General features: G+C 50.8%; 1 protein-coding gene across 1 annotated transcript; it reads left to right on the top strand.

The window, feature by feature from the left end:
- The first annotated feature begins 3921 nt into the window (after positions 1-3921).
- Stxbp2 (syntaxin binding protein 2) lies at positions 3922-16779 on the top strand. Its single transcript, XM_008844533.2, has 19 exons — positions 3922-4007; positions 5065-5114; positions 5367-5448; positions 6130-6206; positions 6867-6945; positions 7042-7145; positions 7349-7497; positions 9438-9522; positions 9609-9739; positions 9850-9957; positions 10546-10603; positions 10705-10770; positions 10853-10933; positions 11560-11698; positions 14048-14157; positions 15236-15331; positions 15863-15948; positions 16024-16181; positions 16634-16779. The coding sequence occupies exons 1-19, from the start codon at positions 3971-3973 to the stop codon at positions 16717-16719; spliced, it is 1782 nt and encodes a 593-aa protein (XP_008842755.1). The 5' UTR covers positions 3922-3970; the 3' UTR covers positions 16720-16779.
- The last annotated feature ends 1689 nt before the right edge of the window (positions 16780-18468 follow it).

Genomic DNA, 18468 nt, shown 5'->3' with positions numbered 1-18468 from the left:
AAATGAATTAGTCCTGTCAATCACAGGTGCTGAGACCTCAAGAAACTGGAGGTGGGGTGGGGCGGAACTCTCTTACCTTCTCTATAGGGTCTGAGACCCGTTCCTCTCCCTTCTCTTGATCTGTCGTGTGTCTCCCCCACACACTGCTGTCCACTTTTCTAATGGCCTCTGACTGGTCCCTGCACCTGAGAGAGCCTTTTAAACAGGAAGGATGTGGAGGGAGGGGAGAGCACATACCTTCCCCCATCCCCAAATCCCCAGCTCACAGCCCATCTGCTCCCACCCATGATTAAGCCTTGGAAAGATGATCTCTTGATAAATGTTCATCCAGACCCATGCTTAGGTGGATGTGGGTGTAGGGGCAGGGCAGTCTGGGTTTGGACCTCACTAACCTCAGTTCTGCTCACAGGGCCTATAGCACTCTCAATTAGGGTATGTAAGAAGCCACTGCGATGTTGGCAAAGACCAGCCAATAAGAGAGCAGAGCATGTAGGATGTCCCCACCCCAGCCAGCCAGGGGCCCAGCTGGTACCTATGGGTGCATCCTCCTGAGGGCAGCTGACATCTGCAGGGAGGTAGCCAGGGAGGGAGCTGGGCCCCAGATGCCTCCCCTAATCAGTGCACCTGCTTACCACCCCCTAGGTCTGGTAACTCCCTCTGGGCTGCCAAACCAGAAACTCTGGGATCTCCTGTCCACCTGTACACACCACAAATGCTGAGTTGAGTGACCTTAGATCTCTCATTCTGGCCCCACCGGAAACAGGAGATGAAAACCCTGTTTGCTCCAATGGACAGCTGTGGATTTCTGTGCACACCCTCAGAACCCAGTCCCATCTTCAAGATACCATTCAGGAAAACAGAGTTCTTTTTTCTTCCTTTTTGTTTGCATATGCAGTGTATATGCACGTGTGTTCACGGGTGGGCTCATCCATGCATGCACATGTGAAGAGCAAAGACTCACTGACATCAGGCATCTTCTTTTGTTGCTCTCTCTTTAAAAAATGTAGGTCTGCTGGGTTAAAAAATTTTTATTAGTTATTTTTCCTTTATATGTTCAAGTTTTTTGCCTGCCTGTATGAGAATACACCTGCGTTGTGCAATGTCCATGTCCATAGAGGCCAGAAAGGGGTGTTGGATCCCCTAGAACTGGAGTTATGGATAGTTGTTAGCCATCATGGGGGTGCAGGGTACCAAACCTGGGTCCTCTGCCAGAGCAGTCAGTGCTCTTAACAGCTGAGTCATCTCTCCAGCCCTCCATCTTAGATTCTGAGATGGGGTCTGTCACTTAACCTGGAGCTCCTGGATTTAGCTAGACTGACTGGGCACTGAGCCCCCAGGATTCACTGGCCTTTGCTTCCTAGTGCTGTGGCTGCAGATGCGTGTGGCCAATCTAGCTTTTATGTGGGCACTGGGAATCAGAACTCAGGTCCTCACACTTCTGGAGCAAGTGCTTTATCTACTGAACCATGTCTCCAACTTGCCAACTTCCTTTCTCTTTAGTTTTCCTTTCTTTCTCTTGATTCTTTTTTCTTCTTTTCCTCCTCCTCTTCCCTTTCCTCCCCCCACTCTTCTTCTCCCTCTTCACCCTTCTCCCCTCCTCCCTCTCTTCTTCCTCCTCCTCTTCCCTCTCCTCCCCCCATTCTTCTTCCTTCTCTTCACCCTTCTCCCCTCTTCTTCCTCCTCCTCTTCCCTTTCCTCCCCCCACTCTTCTTCCTCCTCCTCTTCACCCTTCTCCCCTCCTCCCTCTCTTCTTCCTTTTTTCTCTTCTTCCTCCTCCCCCTCCTCCTCCTCCCTTTCCTCTTCTTCCTCTTTCCTCTTCTACCTCCTACTCCTCTTCTTCCTGTTCCCCCTCCTCCTCCCTCTCCTCCTCCTCCTCCTCCTCCTCCATTTTTGCAATATTGAAGATGGACCCCACAACCTTATAGGCAAGCTACACCCACAGCCCCTTTCTATTTTTGTGTGTGCAAGTGCTCATGTGTATACAAGTGCACGTGTTGGTGTGTATGTACTAGTGTGTGTTGGAGGTCAGAGGATAAACTTAGGTGTTGTTCCCTAGAAGGCACAAACTTTTTTTTTTTTTGACATGTTTTATCTCTGGTCTAGAAATAGTCTAGGCTGGCTGTCCAGCAAGACCCAGGAAAATTCCTGTTTCCATCCACCCAGTGCTGGGATTACTCACTTGACCAACTGAGCTATGTCCCCAACCTTTACAGCCCTTTATCACTTTTTCATTTTGAGACAGAGTCCTACTAAGCTGTTCAGACTTGCCTTCACCTCTCTCTGTAGCCTAAGCAGGCCTTGAACTTGCAATTCTCCTGCTTTAGCCTCCAGAGTAGCTGGGGTGACAGGCCTGTTACCACCATGCCCTACTAAACGTTTACTCAGCATGCTTACCACCCCACCCCCATTCCCGCTGCACACTCCCATCCAGGCAGGCCCCAAAGTGACCTATTCATCACAGAATATATGCACTTCCTAAGGGCTGCTGAAACAAAGTGTCCACACTGGGTGGCTTACAGCAGGAGGAATTTATTGTATCAATAAAAGTGTCAGGAGGGCCACATTCCCTTTAAGCCCAGGGGTTTTCAGGGTTCTTCCTTGCCCCTCACTGGCTTCTGGTAGCTGCCTAGGGTCCTTGGTGGTCGTTGGCTGGTGCCTGCAGCACTTCAGTCTTTGCTTGTGTGGACACATGACCCTCTTGGGCCATGTCAGTGACCCTAGGCCATTTTTTAAATGTCTGTATGTGGGTTGGAGAGATGGCTCAGCAGTTAAGAGCACTGACTGCTCTTGCAGAGGACCTGGGTTCAGTTCCTAGCACCCACAGGACAGCTCACAATCCCCTGTAACTCCAGTTCTAGGGGATTTAATGCCCTCTTTTGGCCTCTATGGGCACTGCATAGACATGGTGCACTTCTATCACGCAGGCAAAACACTCATACACATAAAACAAAAGAATTAATAAATGATATTCTGAAAAAAAGGGAGTAGGGTGAGAGGCTCAGGTGTTTACTGAAGGAGTAGGAGGCATTTCCCATACCCCCCCCCCCGCCACTAGTGAAGATGAAGCCGGGTGTGGTACCTTTAATCCCAGCACTCGGGAGGCAGAGGCAGGCAGATCTCTGTGAGTTCAAGGCAGGCTAGCTGGGGCTATAGGGAGACCCTGTCTCAAAAAGACCAAAAAAAAGTGAAGATGATCTAGATCCATCATACGTACTTAAGAAAGTGAAACTCAAACTCATTAAGTATAATTAACATATGCTAATAAAAAACTAATAAGCAGTCCTCTACAAACAGACTCTCGTTACAGATACACGATCGGTGTGTTCCCCTTCCTGTTCCTTTTTCTGCATGGGGGTGAGATGGCTCAGCAGGTAAAGGCAATTGCTACCAAACCTGACGACCTAAGTTAGATCCCTGGGATCCATATGGTGGAAGGAGAGAATGGATTCCTGCAAGTTCTCTGACCACCCCCTCCCCAGACTCTGTGGCGCATGCGTGCGCACATACACCAAATTAATTTTAAAAAAAGATTGAGAGAAAAACACAGTGAATCTCTAGGTTTCCAGAGTTGACCAAAGGGTGCCTGAGATCCTGCCCTTTGCGTGGACACACTATGTCACCGTCAGAGGAACTTCTGGACAGGGTGGCAGTGGTGCTTGGAAGAGATGAACATTTATATTGCCCTGCCATCGCGCTCAGTAAGCTGATCTCAATGTGTGAGAGCAAGGCAAGTACTCGGCCCAGCACCTAGACTCCCCGGAGGCGCACACAAAATGAAGAGCTGTGCCTCAAAGTCCCTCAGTGCGCACGTCCTCCTGTAGCTGACCAAGAACCCTGGCACAGTGGGGCGGGGCCAGGTGCGCAGGGGGCGTGTCCGACTTCGAGGGGCGTGTCCCATGTGGCTGACGCGCAGGACCACGCCCCCACCTTGGGACAGACCCGGAAGCGGCGGCGGTACTCTTGGGGGAAGATGGCGCCTTCGGGGCTGAAGGCTGTGGTAGGGGAAAGTGAGTGTCACCTCAGAGCTGAGCTCTGGTGTCCCCTGGGGTTCTGGCGGACCTGGGGCGAAGGGGCGGTGCCCGGACTTGGGGCTTCCAGGACCCTGATGGTGGGAGTCCGGAGATGGGCTGGGCTCCGGAGCACCTGACTCTCGAGGGGATGGGCGGGGTAACTTTGGCCCAGCTGGGCTCCTTGACCCCCAGGTGCAGCTGGCGGGACAAACTTGGGACGAGAGCTCAGAGGAGCTGGGAGAGGGTGGCGCACGCTGGAACCCAGACCTCTGGTCGTGGTAGGATGACAGCGAGAGAAAGATACAGCCTGTCCCTACCTTAGACTGGAGTGTTTGAACCCGAGAAGTTCAGGGGCTGGACTCGTGGGGTCCACAGTACACTGGTGGTATGTGAGCGCTCAGGTGGCGTGCACATGCCTCACGGGGGTGACGAAGGGGACACATTCTCTTTGGCATCATGTCTACGGACCCCCTACAGCCTGCAGAACTAGGAGTCCAGCTTCTAAGGCTCAGGTTCCTGCAAGGGGGAAGGGGGGAGGGAGTATAGAGGACGCCCCTCCCCCACCTCCGGTAGTTCCGGCCTCAGCTGCTCCTTCCGCTCTGATAAGAGTGGACTTGACACACCCGTTCCTTTCCCTTTGTCCCCACTCCTTCCTCTGGGCCAAACTGGCTGTTTGGTTCAAAAGCCCACTACATTGGGGAGATGGGGGAAACCGAGGCTTGGAAGTTGATTGAAATCCTTAGAGCTAGGAACCAGACGATTTGCATTCTAGTCTAAGTTGAGGTGGAGTGTGGCAGATGAGGAGACCCTGGCTCCCATACATTCAGGACTATAAGTACTTGTGTGTTAAGTACTATGCCCCTTTAGACATGAGGGTGCTTAGATGAGTTGCCTTTTCAGAGCCTCAGTTTCCCTAACTTTGTAAATTGGGGGTGATGCCAGGAGGTACCTCTCAGGATTAGGGTGGGAGTCCAGCCGAGAAGGGGGCAGGGCTTGGTGGGACCTGAGAACAGTCATCCTGAGCCCTCGCTTCCCCTTTCTCCTGTCCCTGTAGAAATTCTGAGCGGAGTCATTCGGAGTGTTAAAAAGGATGGCGAGTGGAAGGTAGGAACTGAGGCAGAGTGCCTGGGTACCCAGAGGCATTCTTTTGCCCAAATTCATATAGGGACCTTGGAATGTGGGAGTCTCTGTGATAATTCCTTGAAAGCCTATTGTTTCATAGGTTGAGGGTTGGGAGGTTGGGTACCCTTGAAATGGTCAGTCCTCCCAATGCTTCCATTCCTCCTGGGGCCTGCTAATGGCCTCTTCTGCCTGGCTTACCTGTCTGCACACCCATGTGTCCATCTATTCGGACAGGTGCTTATCATGGACCACCCAAGCATGCGGATCCTGTCATCCTGTTGTAAAATGTCAGACATCCTTGCAGAGGGCATCACCAGTGAGTGTTTTCACATGCTCCCTAGATAGAACCTTGAGTGTGGGATCCCTTCAAGTCATCCCAAGTGTCTAGTTCTTCTGATGTAACAGAGAGCATGTGGCCAACTGCTTCCCTTGAGTGAGGAAATCCATGGAATTCCATGAAGGACTTCCTTCGTGTGCAACCCCAAAGGGGTGAGCTTTATTGATTGTGCACCCCTTGGGCTGGGGGTGTAGCTCAGTGCTTGCCTAGTATGCAGAAAACCCTGAATTTAATCCCCAGCAGTGCATAAAATGGGTGGTGGGTGGTACATGCCTGTCATCCCAGCACTCAGGAGGTAGAGGCAGGAGGATCAGAAATTCAGTCATCCTCAGCTAGTGAGTTCAAGGTTGACTTAGGGTACATGAGACCCTATCTCAAACAAATCAATGATTGTGTACCCCCTCTATTTGTAAATCTGTGTAAGATACCTGGCATGGACTCTGTGAGTCCCCAAGAATTCCCCAAGGATATGGCCATATGCAGAGCCTGACTGTAGCCATAGTTGGGGGATCCCAAGGTATATATCTCTGCTTAGGAACTTAAGGGAGTGCAGTTCTTTTAAACAGCCCCCCACCACTGGATCCTGTTCCCCAAATCTGAGACTCTCTGCCCATCCCCTTCTCCATGCCACTCATGTGTCTCCTCCTCTGTTGCTACTAGTTGTGGAAGATATCAACAAACGTCGAGAACCCATTCCCAGCTTGGAGGCCATTTATTTGCTAAGCCCTACAGAGAAGGTGCCTACAGAAGCATGTGTGTGTGTGTGCATGGTGCACAAGTCAGGATGCATACACATCATAATGCATGTGTACTCATGTCACAATGCAAATGTATGCCTGTATGTGCATATCAATGTACATATGTACATGTGCATGTGCACATGCATGCTAGTGTGTGTAAGAGTGGAAGCATTTGTGCATGTACATGTCAATGTGTATATGCAGGGGGCATGTGTGGGCATGTGTGTATGCGTGTGCTATGTGCACAAATCAAGAGTGCATGAATATATGTGTGTATGCACATGTCAAAATGCTTCTATGTGCACACTCAGGATGCGCTTGGGTGCACATATCACTATGCATGTATACCTGTATGTGCATGTCATTGTGTGTATGTATGTATATGTATGTGTGTATGCCCGTTAATGCATTCATATGCACACATATATCAGAATGTATGCACATTCATGTGTGCAGATCAGAATGCTTGTGTGTGTTGTATGTGTGCATGTCAGATTGTATATGCATGTCTTATGTGTATGGACTTGTCAGAATGTGTGGGTTTGCATGCCTCACACATTTGCATGTAGTGGGGAATTAGTATCAGCTGGGGGGCTCCTGCAGAAGATAGGTCTTGGGGTGCAAGGTCTGACGCCAACAGTGATCTGCACTCTCCAGTCGGTTCAGGCCCTGATTGCAGATTTCCGAGGGACCCCGACCTTCACCTACAAAGCAGCCCATGTCTTCTTCACTGACAGTGAGTGAGGAGAACCTATGGTATTGGGGGGCTGGGGTGATGTGGGGAGTATGGAGTGGGAGCATCAGTATGACAGGTCCTCCTTGCCCACTCCAGCCTGCCCTGAGCCCTTGTTCAGTGAGCTGGGCCGTTCTCGCCTGGCGAAGGTGGTAAAGACACTGAAAGAGATCCACCTTGCTTTCCTCCCCTACGAAGCCCAGGTACAGCCCAGCTTAGGGTGGGGAAGGGCTGGGGTGTCCCTAACCAGATAGCCCTGGCTCCCTTTAAAGAGAAAGAACAACAGTGGGTCAGAGAGTGCTATCCCTCTGGGAATGTCTAGGGGGCAGCATGGAGCACTGGGCAGCTGGAAGCTTGGCTGCTGTGTCTCCTATATTGGCGGCCCTGGTACTTCTGTCCTCCTTAGGTATTCTCTCTGGATGCCCCACACAGCACTTACAACCTTTACTGCCCCTTTCGGGCAGGGGAGCGGGCACGGCAGCTTGATGCATTGGCCCAGCAGATAGCCACACTGTGTGCCACCCTCCAGGAGTACCCTTCCATCCGCTATCGCAAGTGAGAAACTAGCCCTGTCCCAGCCCCAGTGCTGCCTTCTGGCCCTCACTCCCATATCCATATTTATCTGTGTATACATGTGTTCATGTGTGTGCATATGTGTGTGTTTGCATGTGGAGGTCAGAGATCAACCTTGAGTGTCTTCCTCAGTCACCATCCACCTTGTTTTTGTTTTTTTTTAAAGACCTTTTATGTTATTTTAAAATTTTGGTGGTAGTGCACACCTTTAGTCCTAGCACTTGGGAGGCAGAGGAAGGAGGATCTCTGAGTTTGAGGCCACCCTGGTCTACTTAGTGAGTTCCAGGCCAGCTGGGGCAACAGGGAGACCCTGTCTCAAAAAGACTAAATTAAAATGTTACTTATTTTTTGTTTTTTTATGTGTATGAGTGTTTTGCCTGCATGGATGCAAGTGCACCTGGGTCATGCAATGCCTGCAGAGGCCAGAAAAGAGCATTGGATCCCTGGAACTGGAGTTTCAGATGGTTATTAGCTGCCATATGAGTGCTGGGAACACAAGCCCAGTCCTTTGCAAGAACAGCCAGTGCTCTCCAGCCCCTGCTTGATTTTATTTTATGTGTATGATTGTTTTGCTGTGTGTATATAAATGCACTATGTGAGTGCAGTGCTCAAGGAGGCCAGAAGAGAGTGTCAGATTCCCTGGAGTTAGGGACAGTTGTTAGCTGCCATGTGGGTGATGGGAACTGAACCTAGGGCCTCTGCAGGAACAGCCAGGGGCTAGAGCTATCTCTCTAGTCCCTATTTTATTTAAAAAACATTTTATTTATTTATTTGTTTATTTATTTATTTATTTCGGGGGGTCTTTTTGAGACAGTATCTCCCTATAGCTCCAGGTGGCCTGGAACTCACTATATTTATTATTAGTAGTATTTTAAATTTTATTTTTTTAAATTTATGTGTATGTGTGTATTGCCTGCACGTAGGTAAATGCACCCGTGTCATGCAATGCCCACAGAGGTCAGAAGAGGCTGTCAGATCCCCTGGGACTGGAGTTATGGACAGTTGTTAGCTGCCATGCGGGTGCTGGGATTCGAACCCAGGTCTTCTTCAAGAACAACCAGTGTTCTTAACTGCTGAGCCATTTTTCCTGCCCCCTATTATTTTTATGTGTATGAGTGATTTTTTTTGGCTGCATGCATGTAAGTGCACTACATAAGCAATGCTCACATGGGGGTACTGGGACTTGAACCCAGGTCCTCTGGAAGAACAGCAAGTATTCTTAACTGCTAAGCCACCTCTCCATCCCTCCTATTTTATTTTTAATTATGTGTGTGTGTCTTTGTGTGTATGTGCATATGAGTGCAGGTGCCCATTGGAGTCCAGAAGAAGAAATTGGATCCCTTGGAGCTAGAGATACAGGCAATTATGAGGCAACCAATGTGGGTGCAGAGAACTGAACTCGGGTTTCCTGGAAGAGCAGAATGCATTCTTAACTGCTCAGCCATCTCTCTAGTCTCCATCTTGTTTTGGGGGATAAAGTTCCACCCTGACCTGGGGCTTCCAGTTTGGCTAGACTGGCTGGCCAACCCCAAGGGTCCACCAGTCTCCACTTCCCCAGTGCTGGGATTGCAAGGGATGTTTTTTTTAATTAAGATAAGGTCTCACTGTGTAGCCCTGGTTGGTTTGGAACTCGAGATGTAGATCAGACTGGCTGTGAACTTAAGAGAGATTCACCTGTCTCTGCCTCCCAAGAGCTGGGATTAAAGGTGTGTGTCACCAAACCCGATCCAGACTTTTTTTAAAACATGAAATCTGGGGGATTGAGCTCTGGTCCTCATGCTTGCATCGCAAGCACTTCGTCACCTCAGCCATCTCCCCAGCTCCTATACCCTCGCCCTGGCCCCCGATCCTCCTTTCATCTGTGCCCAGTCCTCCCAGCTCTCGTATCCTGATGCCTGTGTGTCTGATTGTACCACCCCTAGGGGTCCGGAGGACACAGCCCAGCTGGCCCATGCTGTCCTGGCCAAGCTGAACGCATTTAAGGCAGACACTCCCAGTCTGGGCGAGGTGAGGGGGCACTTGGGAGGTGCCAGGGAGGTTCTGCAGGGTCACTGCCATGGTTAGAATTAATGTCCCTGCCCCTCCCGCCCCAGGGACCCGAGAAAATGCGCTCACAGCTACTCATAATGGACCGAGCGGCAGACCCCGTGTCCCCACTCTTGCATGAACTCACGTTTCAAGCCATGGCCTATGACCTGCTGGACATTGAACAGGACACATATAGGTGGGAAGATCTGGAAGGTCCCTGCCTCCCCCTCTGCTAGCCACCTAGATCCTTGGGCCTCAGCTAGTGCTCTAGACTTCTATGTGCTTCCACACCTCTTGCACCTACAGATATGAGACCACAGGACTAAGTGAGTCCCGGGAGAAGGCTGTGCTTCTGGATGAAGATGATGACCTATGGGTGGAGCTTCGACACATGCACATAGCAGATGTCTCTAAGTGCGTGCTTGCCATGGGTGCTGGTGGGGTGGCCCCCTGGAGACACCTAGACTTCAAGTCACTTTTTTTTTTTTTTTTGTCTTTTCTGAAACAAGGTCTCCCTGTAGCCCCAGCTAGCCTGGAACTCACTATGTAGACTGGGTTGGCCTTGAACTCACAGAGATTTTTAAATTTGTTTTTATGTTCTATGAGTGTTTTGCCTGCATGTATGTAAGTGCACCTGTGTCGTGAAATGCCTGTGGAGGCCAGAAGAGGGCATCAGGTCTTCTGGAACTGAAGTTAAGGACAGTTGTTAGCTGCCATATGGGTGGATGGGAACTGAACCTGAATCCTCTGCAAGAGCAGCTAGTGCTCTTAACTACTTAGCCATCTCTCCAGCCCCTCAAGTCACTCTTGATGACCCCTCTAAAAATGGCATCCTTCAGCAGGACTCTTGACATGCCTCTGACCTCACTGCATCCCCAGTGTACCCCCATGTCCTGGTACTGGTACACGCATCCCGTTTTCTCCCATCACCTGGCAGTGAGACATCACCCCAACACAGTGTCTTAGTGCTTTCTGTTCTCTCCTGCTTCATCTCATGGCTAGGAAGGTTACAGAGCTCCTGAAGACGTTCTGTGAGAGCAAGCGATTGACCACTGACAAGGTGAGGGCTGGACCATGTGGGACAGGGCCTCATCTGTACTCAGTCTGGAATGCAGGGCGGGGTCTGGACTCAGACTTCTCCCTCTCTTACTCCAACCCCAGGCCAACATCAAAGACCTGTCCCACATTCTGAAAAAGATGCCTCAGTATCAGAAGGAGCTGAACAAGGTAAGCTGGGCTGTGTGGACTGTTAGCTGCAGACAGGCTCAGTCTGGCTCCGTAACTTGATGTCCCACCCTGCACCCTGCAGTATTCTACGCACCTGCATTTAGCTGATGACTGCATGAAGCGCTTCAAGGGCTCTGTGGAGAAGCTGTGCAGTGTGGAGCAGGTGGGGTAGGGCCTGTGGGAAGGGTGGGGCCTTTGGGAGGAACAGGGTGGGGCTTCTGGGAGGGGTGGGGCCACAGGTAGGGTGGGACTTCCAGGAGGCAGCGCTTGGAGAGGAGGAGGGGTGGAAGGGGGTCTCCAGAAGGCAGCACTTGGGAAGAGGAGGGGCCTCAGGGGGCAGGCTCTCCCGGAGGTATAGCTTAGAGAGGGGTGGGACCTCTAGGAGGGTAGGGCCCCAGAGAGGGGTGGGTCATCCAGGGGGCAGAGCTTGGGGGTGGGGCCATCCAGGGGATAGAGTTGGGAAGGGGCAGGGTTCAAAGAGGGGATCGAACTCTCAAAGTCAGCTTGTGGTGGGAGGGGAAGGGCTTGTGGAGGAGATGTCTTAGATAGGCATGGGTCCTGGGTGAAGGATGGAGCCTTAGGGAGGTGAGTGGCGCCTTACCTTGAGGCAAGACCTAAGTGAGAGGGAGATTATGGGGAGAGTGTGCACTGTTGGGCATGTCATCCGGAGACTCCGTTTTTAGGATGAGGTAGGATGGGAACGTTTTGCAAGGATCCTGGATTGCCCCTTCCTCCCACCCGCTTCCTCCCCCAGCAACTGGCTGGACAGCTGACCCTCATGCCCCATAGGACCTGGCCATGGGCTCTGACGCAGAGGGAGAGAAGATCAAGGATGCCATGAAGTTGATCGTCCCAGTTCTGCTGGATGCAGCAGTGCCACCCTACGACAAGATCCGCGTCCTGTTGCTCTACATTCTTTTGCGGAATGGTGGGTGAGGGGGCATCTAGCAGGGAGTCAGGACACCTCAATTCACCAATGTCTCTAGTAGTTGTAGGAACTGTCCAGTTCTACAAGTCCCCCAGTCACCAAGCATGCTGTCCTTTCCTATTGCTGTGATAAAATACTCTGAAAAAAAAAAAAAACAATTCAAGGAGTCAGGAATGATGGTGCATGCCTTTAATTGGGATTGAAACACTTGGGAGGCTGAGGCAGGGCTATCTGTGAGATTGGGGCTAGCCTGGTCTTCATAGTGACTTCTAGGCCAGCTGGGGCCGCAGGGATACCTTGTTTCAAAAAATCCAAAACAAAAAATTAAGGAAGAAAGGGTTGTTTGGCTTACATCTCCAGACTACAGAGGACAAGGCAGTGGCGCCTGAAGCAGCTGCTCACATCACATCCACAGGGGTGGCGCAGAGCAGTGACCTCATTACATGCCTGTGTGGCTCCCTTTTCTCTACCTTCTTTTTCTTCTTTTCTTTTTTGAGACAGGGTCTCCCTGTAGCTCCAGCTAGCTTGGAACTTGCTATGTAGCCCAGGCTGATCTTGAACTCACAGAGGTCGGCCTGCCTCTGCCTTCTGAATGCTGGGATTAAAGGCATGTGCCATACGCCCAGCCTTCTCTACTCTTTTAAAAAAAAATTTATTTACTTATTTTTTAAAAAATATTTTTTTTATTTTATGTGTATGAGTGTATTGGCTGCATGTAGATAAGTGCACCCGTGTCGTGCAATGCTCGCGGAGGTCAGAAGAAGACTTTGGATTCCCCTGGAACTGGAATTAAGAACGGTTTGTGGCCACAATGTGAGTGCTGGGAATCGAACCCAGGTCCTCTGCAAGAGCAGTCAGTGCTCTTAACCGCTGAGCCATCTCTCCAGCCCCATTTACTTTTTATTTTTTGTGTATGAATGTTTTACCTGCATGTATGTAGGTACACCAGTGCATGCAGTGCCCATGGAGGTTAGAAGACAGTGTTGAATCCCCAGGAACGGGAGTTGTGAGCTGCCATGTGGGTACTGGGACCCGAATTCAGGTCCTCTGCAAAAGCAGCCAGTGCTGTTGTCTCTCAGTATCTTGGAGCTTGCCAATTCAGCTAGACTGGAATTCTTCTGTCTCTCTTTCTCCAGCACTGGGATTATAGGCATATCTGACACCCTCTTCCGACCTCCACAAGCCTTGTTCGACATGGGTGCACTTGCACCCATGCAGGCAATATATACATAAAATAATAATAAATAATAATGAAGAAACACACATAGCTACTGGTTTTTTAAGTGGGTGTTGGGAATTTGAACTCAGGTCCCTCTGCATGCATGTGCAGAGGCCAGAAGAGGCTGTCAGGTGCCCTGCTCTGTCACGCTCTGTTTTATATACCCTTGAGAGAAAGCCTCTCTCTGAACTCGGAGTTAGGCTGGTGGCAGCAAGCCCCAACGATCATCTTGTCTTCCCACTCCCACCCCTGCACAGCACTGAGGTGTATAAACATGCACACACTGACTGCCACACCCAGGTTTTTATGTGGGTGCTGGGGATTTGAACTCAGGTCCTCATGCTTGCATAGCAAACACTCTATTATGCTGTCTCTCCAGCTCCTTTCAGCTAATTCTCAGGGATTCCCTCATTCTGTCTTATCAAGGGTAGCTATCCATAATTCTTTTTTTTTTTTTTTTAAGTTATTTGTTATTTCTTCTGGGAATGGGGGCATACACCTTTAGTCCCAGTGCTCAGGAGGCAGAGACAGGCAGATCTCTGTGAGTTCAGTGCCAGCCTGGGTTACATAGTGAGTTCCAGGACAGTTGGGGCTACAGGAAGACCCTGTCTCAAAAGACCAAAAACAAAATTGCTTATTTTTATTTTATGTGTATGAATATTTTGCTTGTCTGTATTTAAGTGTACCGCATGTGCAATGCCTATGGCGGCCAGAAGAGGCATCAGGTCCCCTGGAACTGGAGTTAGATACGTTTTCTTTTTTTTGGTCTTTTTTGAGACAGGGTCTCCCTGTAGCCCTAGCTGCCCTGGAACTCACTATGTAGACCAGGCCGGCCTTGAACTCACAAAGATCCTGCCTCTGCCTCCCAAGTCCTGGGATTAAAGGCGTGCGCCACCACACCCGGCTAGATACAGTTTTATGTGATACTGGGAACTAAACCTGAGTCCTCTTAAAGAGCAGCCAGTGCTACTAACCACTGAACCATCTCTCCAGCTTCTAATTCTTCTTTTCTACCCAAACTGGAAGCCCCATTCCTTCCCGAATATCGTAACCTGTGAAGGTATCTCTTTATAAATCTTCATACAGGACTCTCCCCATCTACCCTCCATCACCCTGTTGTTTTCCCCTAGGTGTGAGTGAGGAAAACCTGGCCAAGTTGATCCAGCATGCCAATGTGCAGGCCTACAGCAGCCTCATCCGGAACCTGGAGCAGCTGGGGGGCATCGTCACCAACTCCTTGGTATGTGGGGAGCTGGCAATGGGTAGAGCCTGGCTCCTGCAGGGGTTGGCGATGGCGCATGCTCAGCCCAGGTGTATAAACATGGCGCTTGGCTCGTCAGGGACCAGGAGCACCAAGGCCCAATCCTGGATCACATGACAGGCAGTAGGGCTGAGGTGGGGCTCACTGGACTCCGAGGCAGTTTGGGCTGTGTGGTCTGAACCCTTAGGACCAAATGGTAGGGTCACTAGCAATGGGCAACAGGGTCAAACTAGGGGTTCTGTAGGCCTCAGTGAACCTCTCAACACACCCAGCACACATGGTGGCTTCCTGTATGCCGTTCTCAATTGGGTCTCTCCCGTCTCTCTCTGATTTGTGCATCCCCTGAGCCTGCTATACCACAGGCCTGTGACTATTGGGTCCCCTCTGTCCCTTATCTGTCTCATTATTTTAAGGTAGGTTTGACTGTAGCTCAGGCTGGCCTTGAACTCACTGTGTAGCCCAGGCTGGCCTTGAATTTGTGACTGTCCTCTTGCGTCAACCTCCTGAGTGCCTGGGATTACAGGCATTTGCTGCCACACTTACCCCTTTCTTTTGCTGGCTCCGGTTTCTCTGTACCCTTCACCTGACCCCCATCTTCCTTTTTCTTCATTCCCTGTCTCTCCTCCCATTTCCATCCCTTCCATGTTTCCCTTTCTATCACCATCTCTCCATCCCTGTAACTTTCTGTCTCTGTCTTTATCTCTCCATCTTTGTGTCTTTTTCTCTCTGTATGTCTCCGTCTCTGCCTCTGTCTCTGCCTCTATCTTGTCCTATATCTGTCTCTGTCTCTGCCTCTGTGTCTCTGTCTCTGTCCCGATCTCTGTCTGTCTCTGTTACTCCTTGTTTGTCTGTCTTTCTGTGCCTTCTGCCGCTCTCTCTCTCTCTCTCTGCCTCCCTCACCCTCCTTCCCTCCTCGTCCCTCTCCCCCTCCTCTCCCTCTCCCTACTCCATTTCTCTGTCTTTCTCTGTACCCTAGTAGCTGAGGTTGCAGTCCCATCTGTGACTCATCTCCTTCCCTTCCCAACCCCCATCCGACTCCACCTGGCCCCCTCTGTAGGGCTCTGGGACCTCCAACCGGCTGGAGCGGAGGGAACGCACAGAGCCCACCTACCAGCTGTCTCGCTGGTCCCCAGTCATCAAGGACGTGATGGAGGTACCTCAGGTTGGGGGGCCCCATTCGTCCCTCATTGACCCCATCAGTCCCCTCCCCCTTGCTCTTAGCACTAAGCCTTGGGGCTTAGTGGAAAATCCCTCGTTATCACCATTCCCCTGGTACCCAGTCTACTCTACCCCGGGTGACACCCCCAAGCCTCACCCCAGGAATTGGAGAATCGGAGGGACTCCTTGCTGGAGACCCTAGCTTTCTTTTTACCCTCTGTGTCTTCCTCTAATCTCTCCCCTGCCCCACTAGAAGCCTCTCTCATGGTAGTGGTCCCTGTCTACCCTGACACCCCAAAACCTTAAAATCAAATAGTACCATCATGGGGCTTGGTTTTTGCCAGTCCTTGGAGGGTTCTAGCACCTCCTGCTTGGAAGCCCAGTCACCTTGCACATTGGATGCCTGGACTTCTGGATCTCTAAGGGCAAAGATATCCAGGCAATGGCTCTGTGGCCCCTGAGCATTCCAGTTCCAGGGGTCCATTGTCTGGGACTGTTCAAAATCTTTTCCCCCTTTGGCCACCAGGACGTGGTGGAGGACCGGCTGGACCGAAAGCTGTGGCCTTTTGTGTCAGACCCTGCCCCTACGCCTAGTTCCCAGGCTGCAGTCAGGTGAGGGTCTTGTGAGGTCCTGGATCAGGGTTGGAATATCCAGCCTGGATTAACTTCTGTCTCCCATCCTACCAGTGCACGATTTGGCCACTGGCATAAGAACAAAGCTGGCGTCGAGGTTCGGGCTGGGCCCAGGCTCATCGTGTATATAGTGGGTGGTGTGGCCATGTCTGAGATGAGGGCTGCCTATGAGGTGACCAGGGCCACCGATGGCAAATGGGAGGTGCTCATAGGTGAGTAGTCAAAACTGGAGTCCCTGGGGACTAGAATAGGGCTTCTGGGGGTCTAGGGCTGAACTCTGGGGTTTTGTGGGGTCTAGGGGTAGACTCTGGGGTCCCATGGGGTTTGGGTCTGGAATATGGGGTCTAGGGCTGGACTGTGGGTCTCTTGGAGTATAGAGCTAAACTTTCAGGTTTCTGAGGGTCTGGGGCTGAACTTGGAGGTCTTTGGGTTTCGGAGCTGGACTCTGGGGTCTCTGAGGGGTTTGGGCTTGAGTTCCCTAGGGAGTGGTCACCTGGGGCTGGACGCTAATACTCCTAAAGTTCTGGATTCCTGAATCCATGGGAAGACAGGGCCGTGCATTGCAGAGGGGTAGAAATTGGCCCGAATCATCCAGGCCTCTGTCCAAGGGATATTAGAGTCCCAGGCAGCATCCCTACCTGCCCAACCTTCCCCTCTTGCCCAGGTTCTTCACATATCCTTACCCCAACCCGCTTCCTTGATGACCTCAAGACCCTGGATCAGAAACTGGAGGACATTGCTCTGCCCTGACCCTGCCTACTGCCTCTGCCTCCTGTTCCAGAGAAATAAACTCTTCCCTCTGTCTTTCCACCAGGGCTCACCTCATTTTCTTTTTTAGAGGAAGCTGTGCTGAACCAGACCTGTCCTGCAGACCTCCCCACAACCCCACTGTCTGAACCCCCTTCCCCTCTACCCCTCAGGGCATTTGTGGCTGTCATAAAGTTTGAGGACCTGGGCTGTAGTTTCAATATTGGCTTGAAGCTTTGCCAGCTGTGAGGCTGAGACTCACTTGCTGGGTCCCTCTTCCCAAACCCCAGGCCTCATCACAGCAGATGCTTTGTTAGAGGAGGTAGCAGAGAAGCGCAAGATAGTGGATGGCAGGGCCAGGACTGCATTGTTACTAGAATTATTTTGACTCCTTGGTTAGAATTATAAACAGGTAGAATAGGCTGCATGCTGACCCCCTTCCCTACCATCTCCCAGGAGGGGTCTCAACTGGAGTTTGTAGCCATACCAGGCTGAAGACCCTAGCTCCAGGGATCAGAGCGTGCATTCAAGCCCAAGCAGACACAAAGCAAGCTCCCTGCTTATTCTCCTCTCTTGCCCCAGGGTATTCCTGGGACTCCCGACTGCAGGACTTTTCAGAGCCTTTAGTGAGCCTTATGTTCATTAGGGCTCTCCTAAAAAGCACCCCAGGAGCTGGAAGAAATGGCTCACTGGTTAAGAAAATGTATGCCAGGGGTTGGAGAGATGGCTCAGCCATCAAGAGCACTGGCTGCTCTTGCAGATGACCAGGGTTTTGTTCCCAGCACCCACATGATGGCTAACACCCATTGTTAACTCCAGTTCTAGGAGATCTGACGCCTTCTTCTCTTCTTCTCTTTTTCTGGCCTCCATGGGCATTGCACGACGTAGGTGCACTTACACACATGTATCCGAAACACTATTATACATAAAATGATGTTTAAAAAAAGAAGGCTGGCTATGGTGGCACATGCCTTTAATTCAAGCACCCAGGAGGCAGAGGCAGGCAGATCTCTGTGAGTTCAAGCCCAGCCTGGTCTACATAGGGAGTTCAAGGCCAGTTGGTGCTGCAGGAAGACCCTGTCTCAAAAAGAAAAAAAGCCAACTGCTTTTGCAGAGGACCTGAGTTTGGTTCCCAACACTCGAATTGGGCAGCTCACAACTGCGTGTAACTCCAGTCCCAGTTACATTCTTTTCTGGCCTCTGAGGGCACCATCACATGAGCATATATGCACACATACACTTACACTGTGTAGCTTAACAGGAATTTATCCCATAGTTCTGAAAGTGACTTTATGCCCAAGATGTTGGCTTGGTTGGCTTGTAGATGCCCAGGGTTTTGTTTGTTTGTTTGTATAAGGGTCTCTTTTAGCTCAGACTGGCCTCAGATTTGTTATGAAGCCAAGTATGACCCTGAACTCCTGCTCCTCCTGCCTCCATCTCCCAAATGGGATGACTGGTGTGTACTACCATGCTGCATTTATGCAGCGTTGGGGATGGAACCCAGGGCATCATACATGTAGGCAATCGCTCTACAATTGAGCCCCATCCACAGCCCCTAGTTTGGTCACCTCCCTGTATCCTCCCATGGCTGTCCTCCAATAGATGTCTGTCCCATTTTCACTTTCTTCTTACAAGGACAGTACTGTTGGATTAGAGCCCACCCTGTGCCCTCGTTTTTTTTTTTTTTTTAATTATCTTTTAAAAGATCTTGTCTCTAAATATAGTCATCCTGGATACTTAAGGGTCAGAAGT

This window comes from Nannospalax galili, unplaced genomic scaffold, assembly GCF_000622305.1.
Source record: "Nannospalax galili isolate Female #2095 unplaced genomic scaffold, S.galili_v1.0 scaffold262, whole genome shotgun sequence".
Lineage (NCBI taxonomy): Eukaryota > Metazoa > Chordata > Mammalia > Rodentia > Spalacidae > Nannospalax > Nannospalax galili.
This window is presented reverse-complemented; position numbering and strand designations above follow the sequence as displayed.

Bases quoted from the DNA above. Each gene is read 5' to 3' on its own strand.
- Stxbp2 (XM_008844533.2), top strand. From the start codon at position 3,971: ATGGCGCCTTCGGGGCTGAAGGCTGTGGTAGGGGAAA. The intron at 10,604-10,704 runs GTGAGGGCTGGA...CTCCAACCCCAG, and splicing joins AGCGATTGACCACTGACAAG to GCCAACATCAAAGACCTGTC. The intron at 15,949-16,023 runs GTGAGGGTCTTG...CCATCCTACCAG, and splicing joins AGTTCCCAGGCTGCAGTCAG to TGCACGATTTGGCCACTGGC.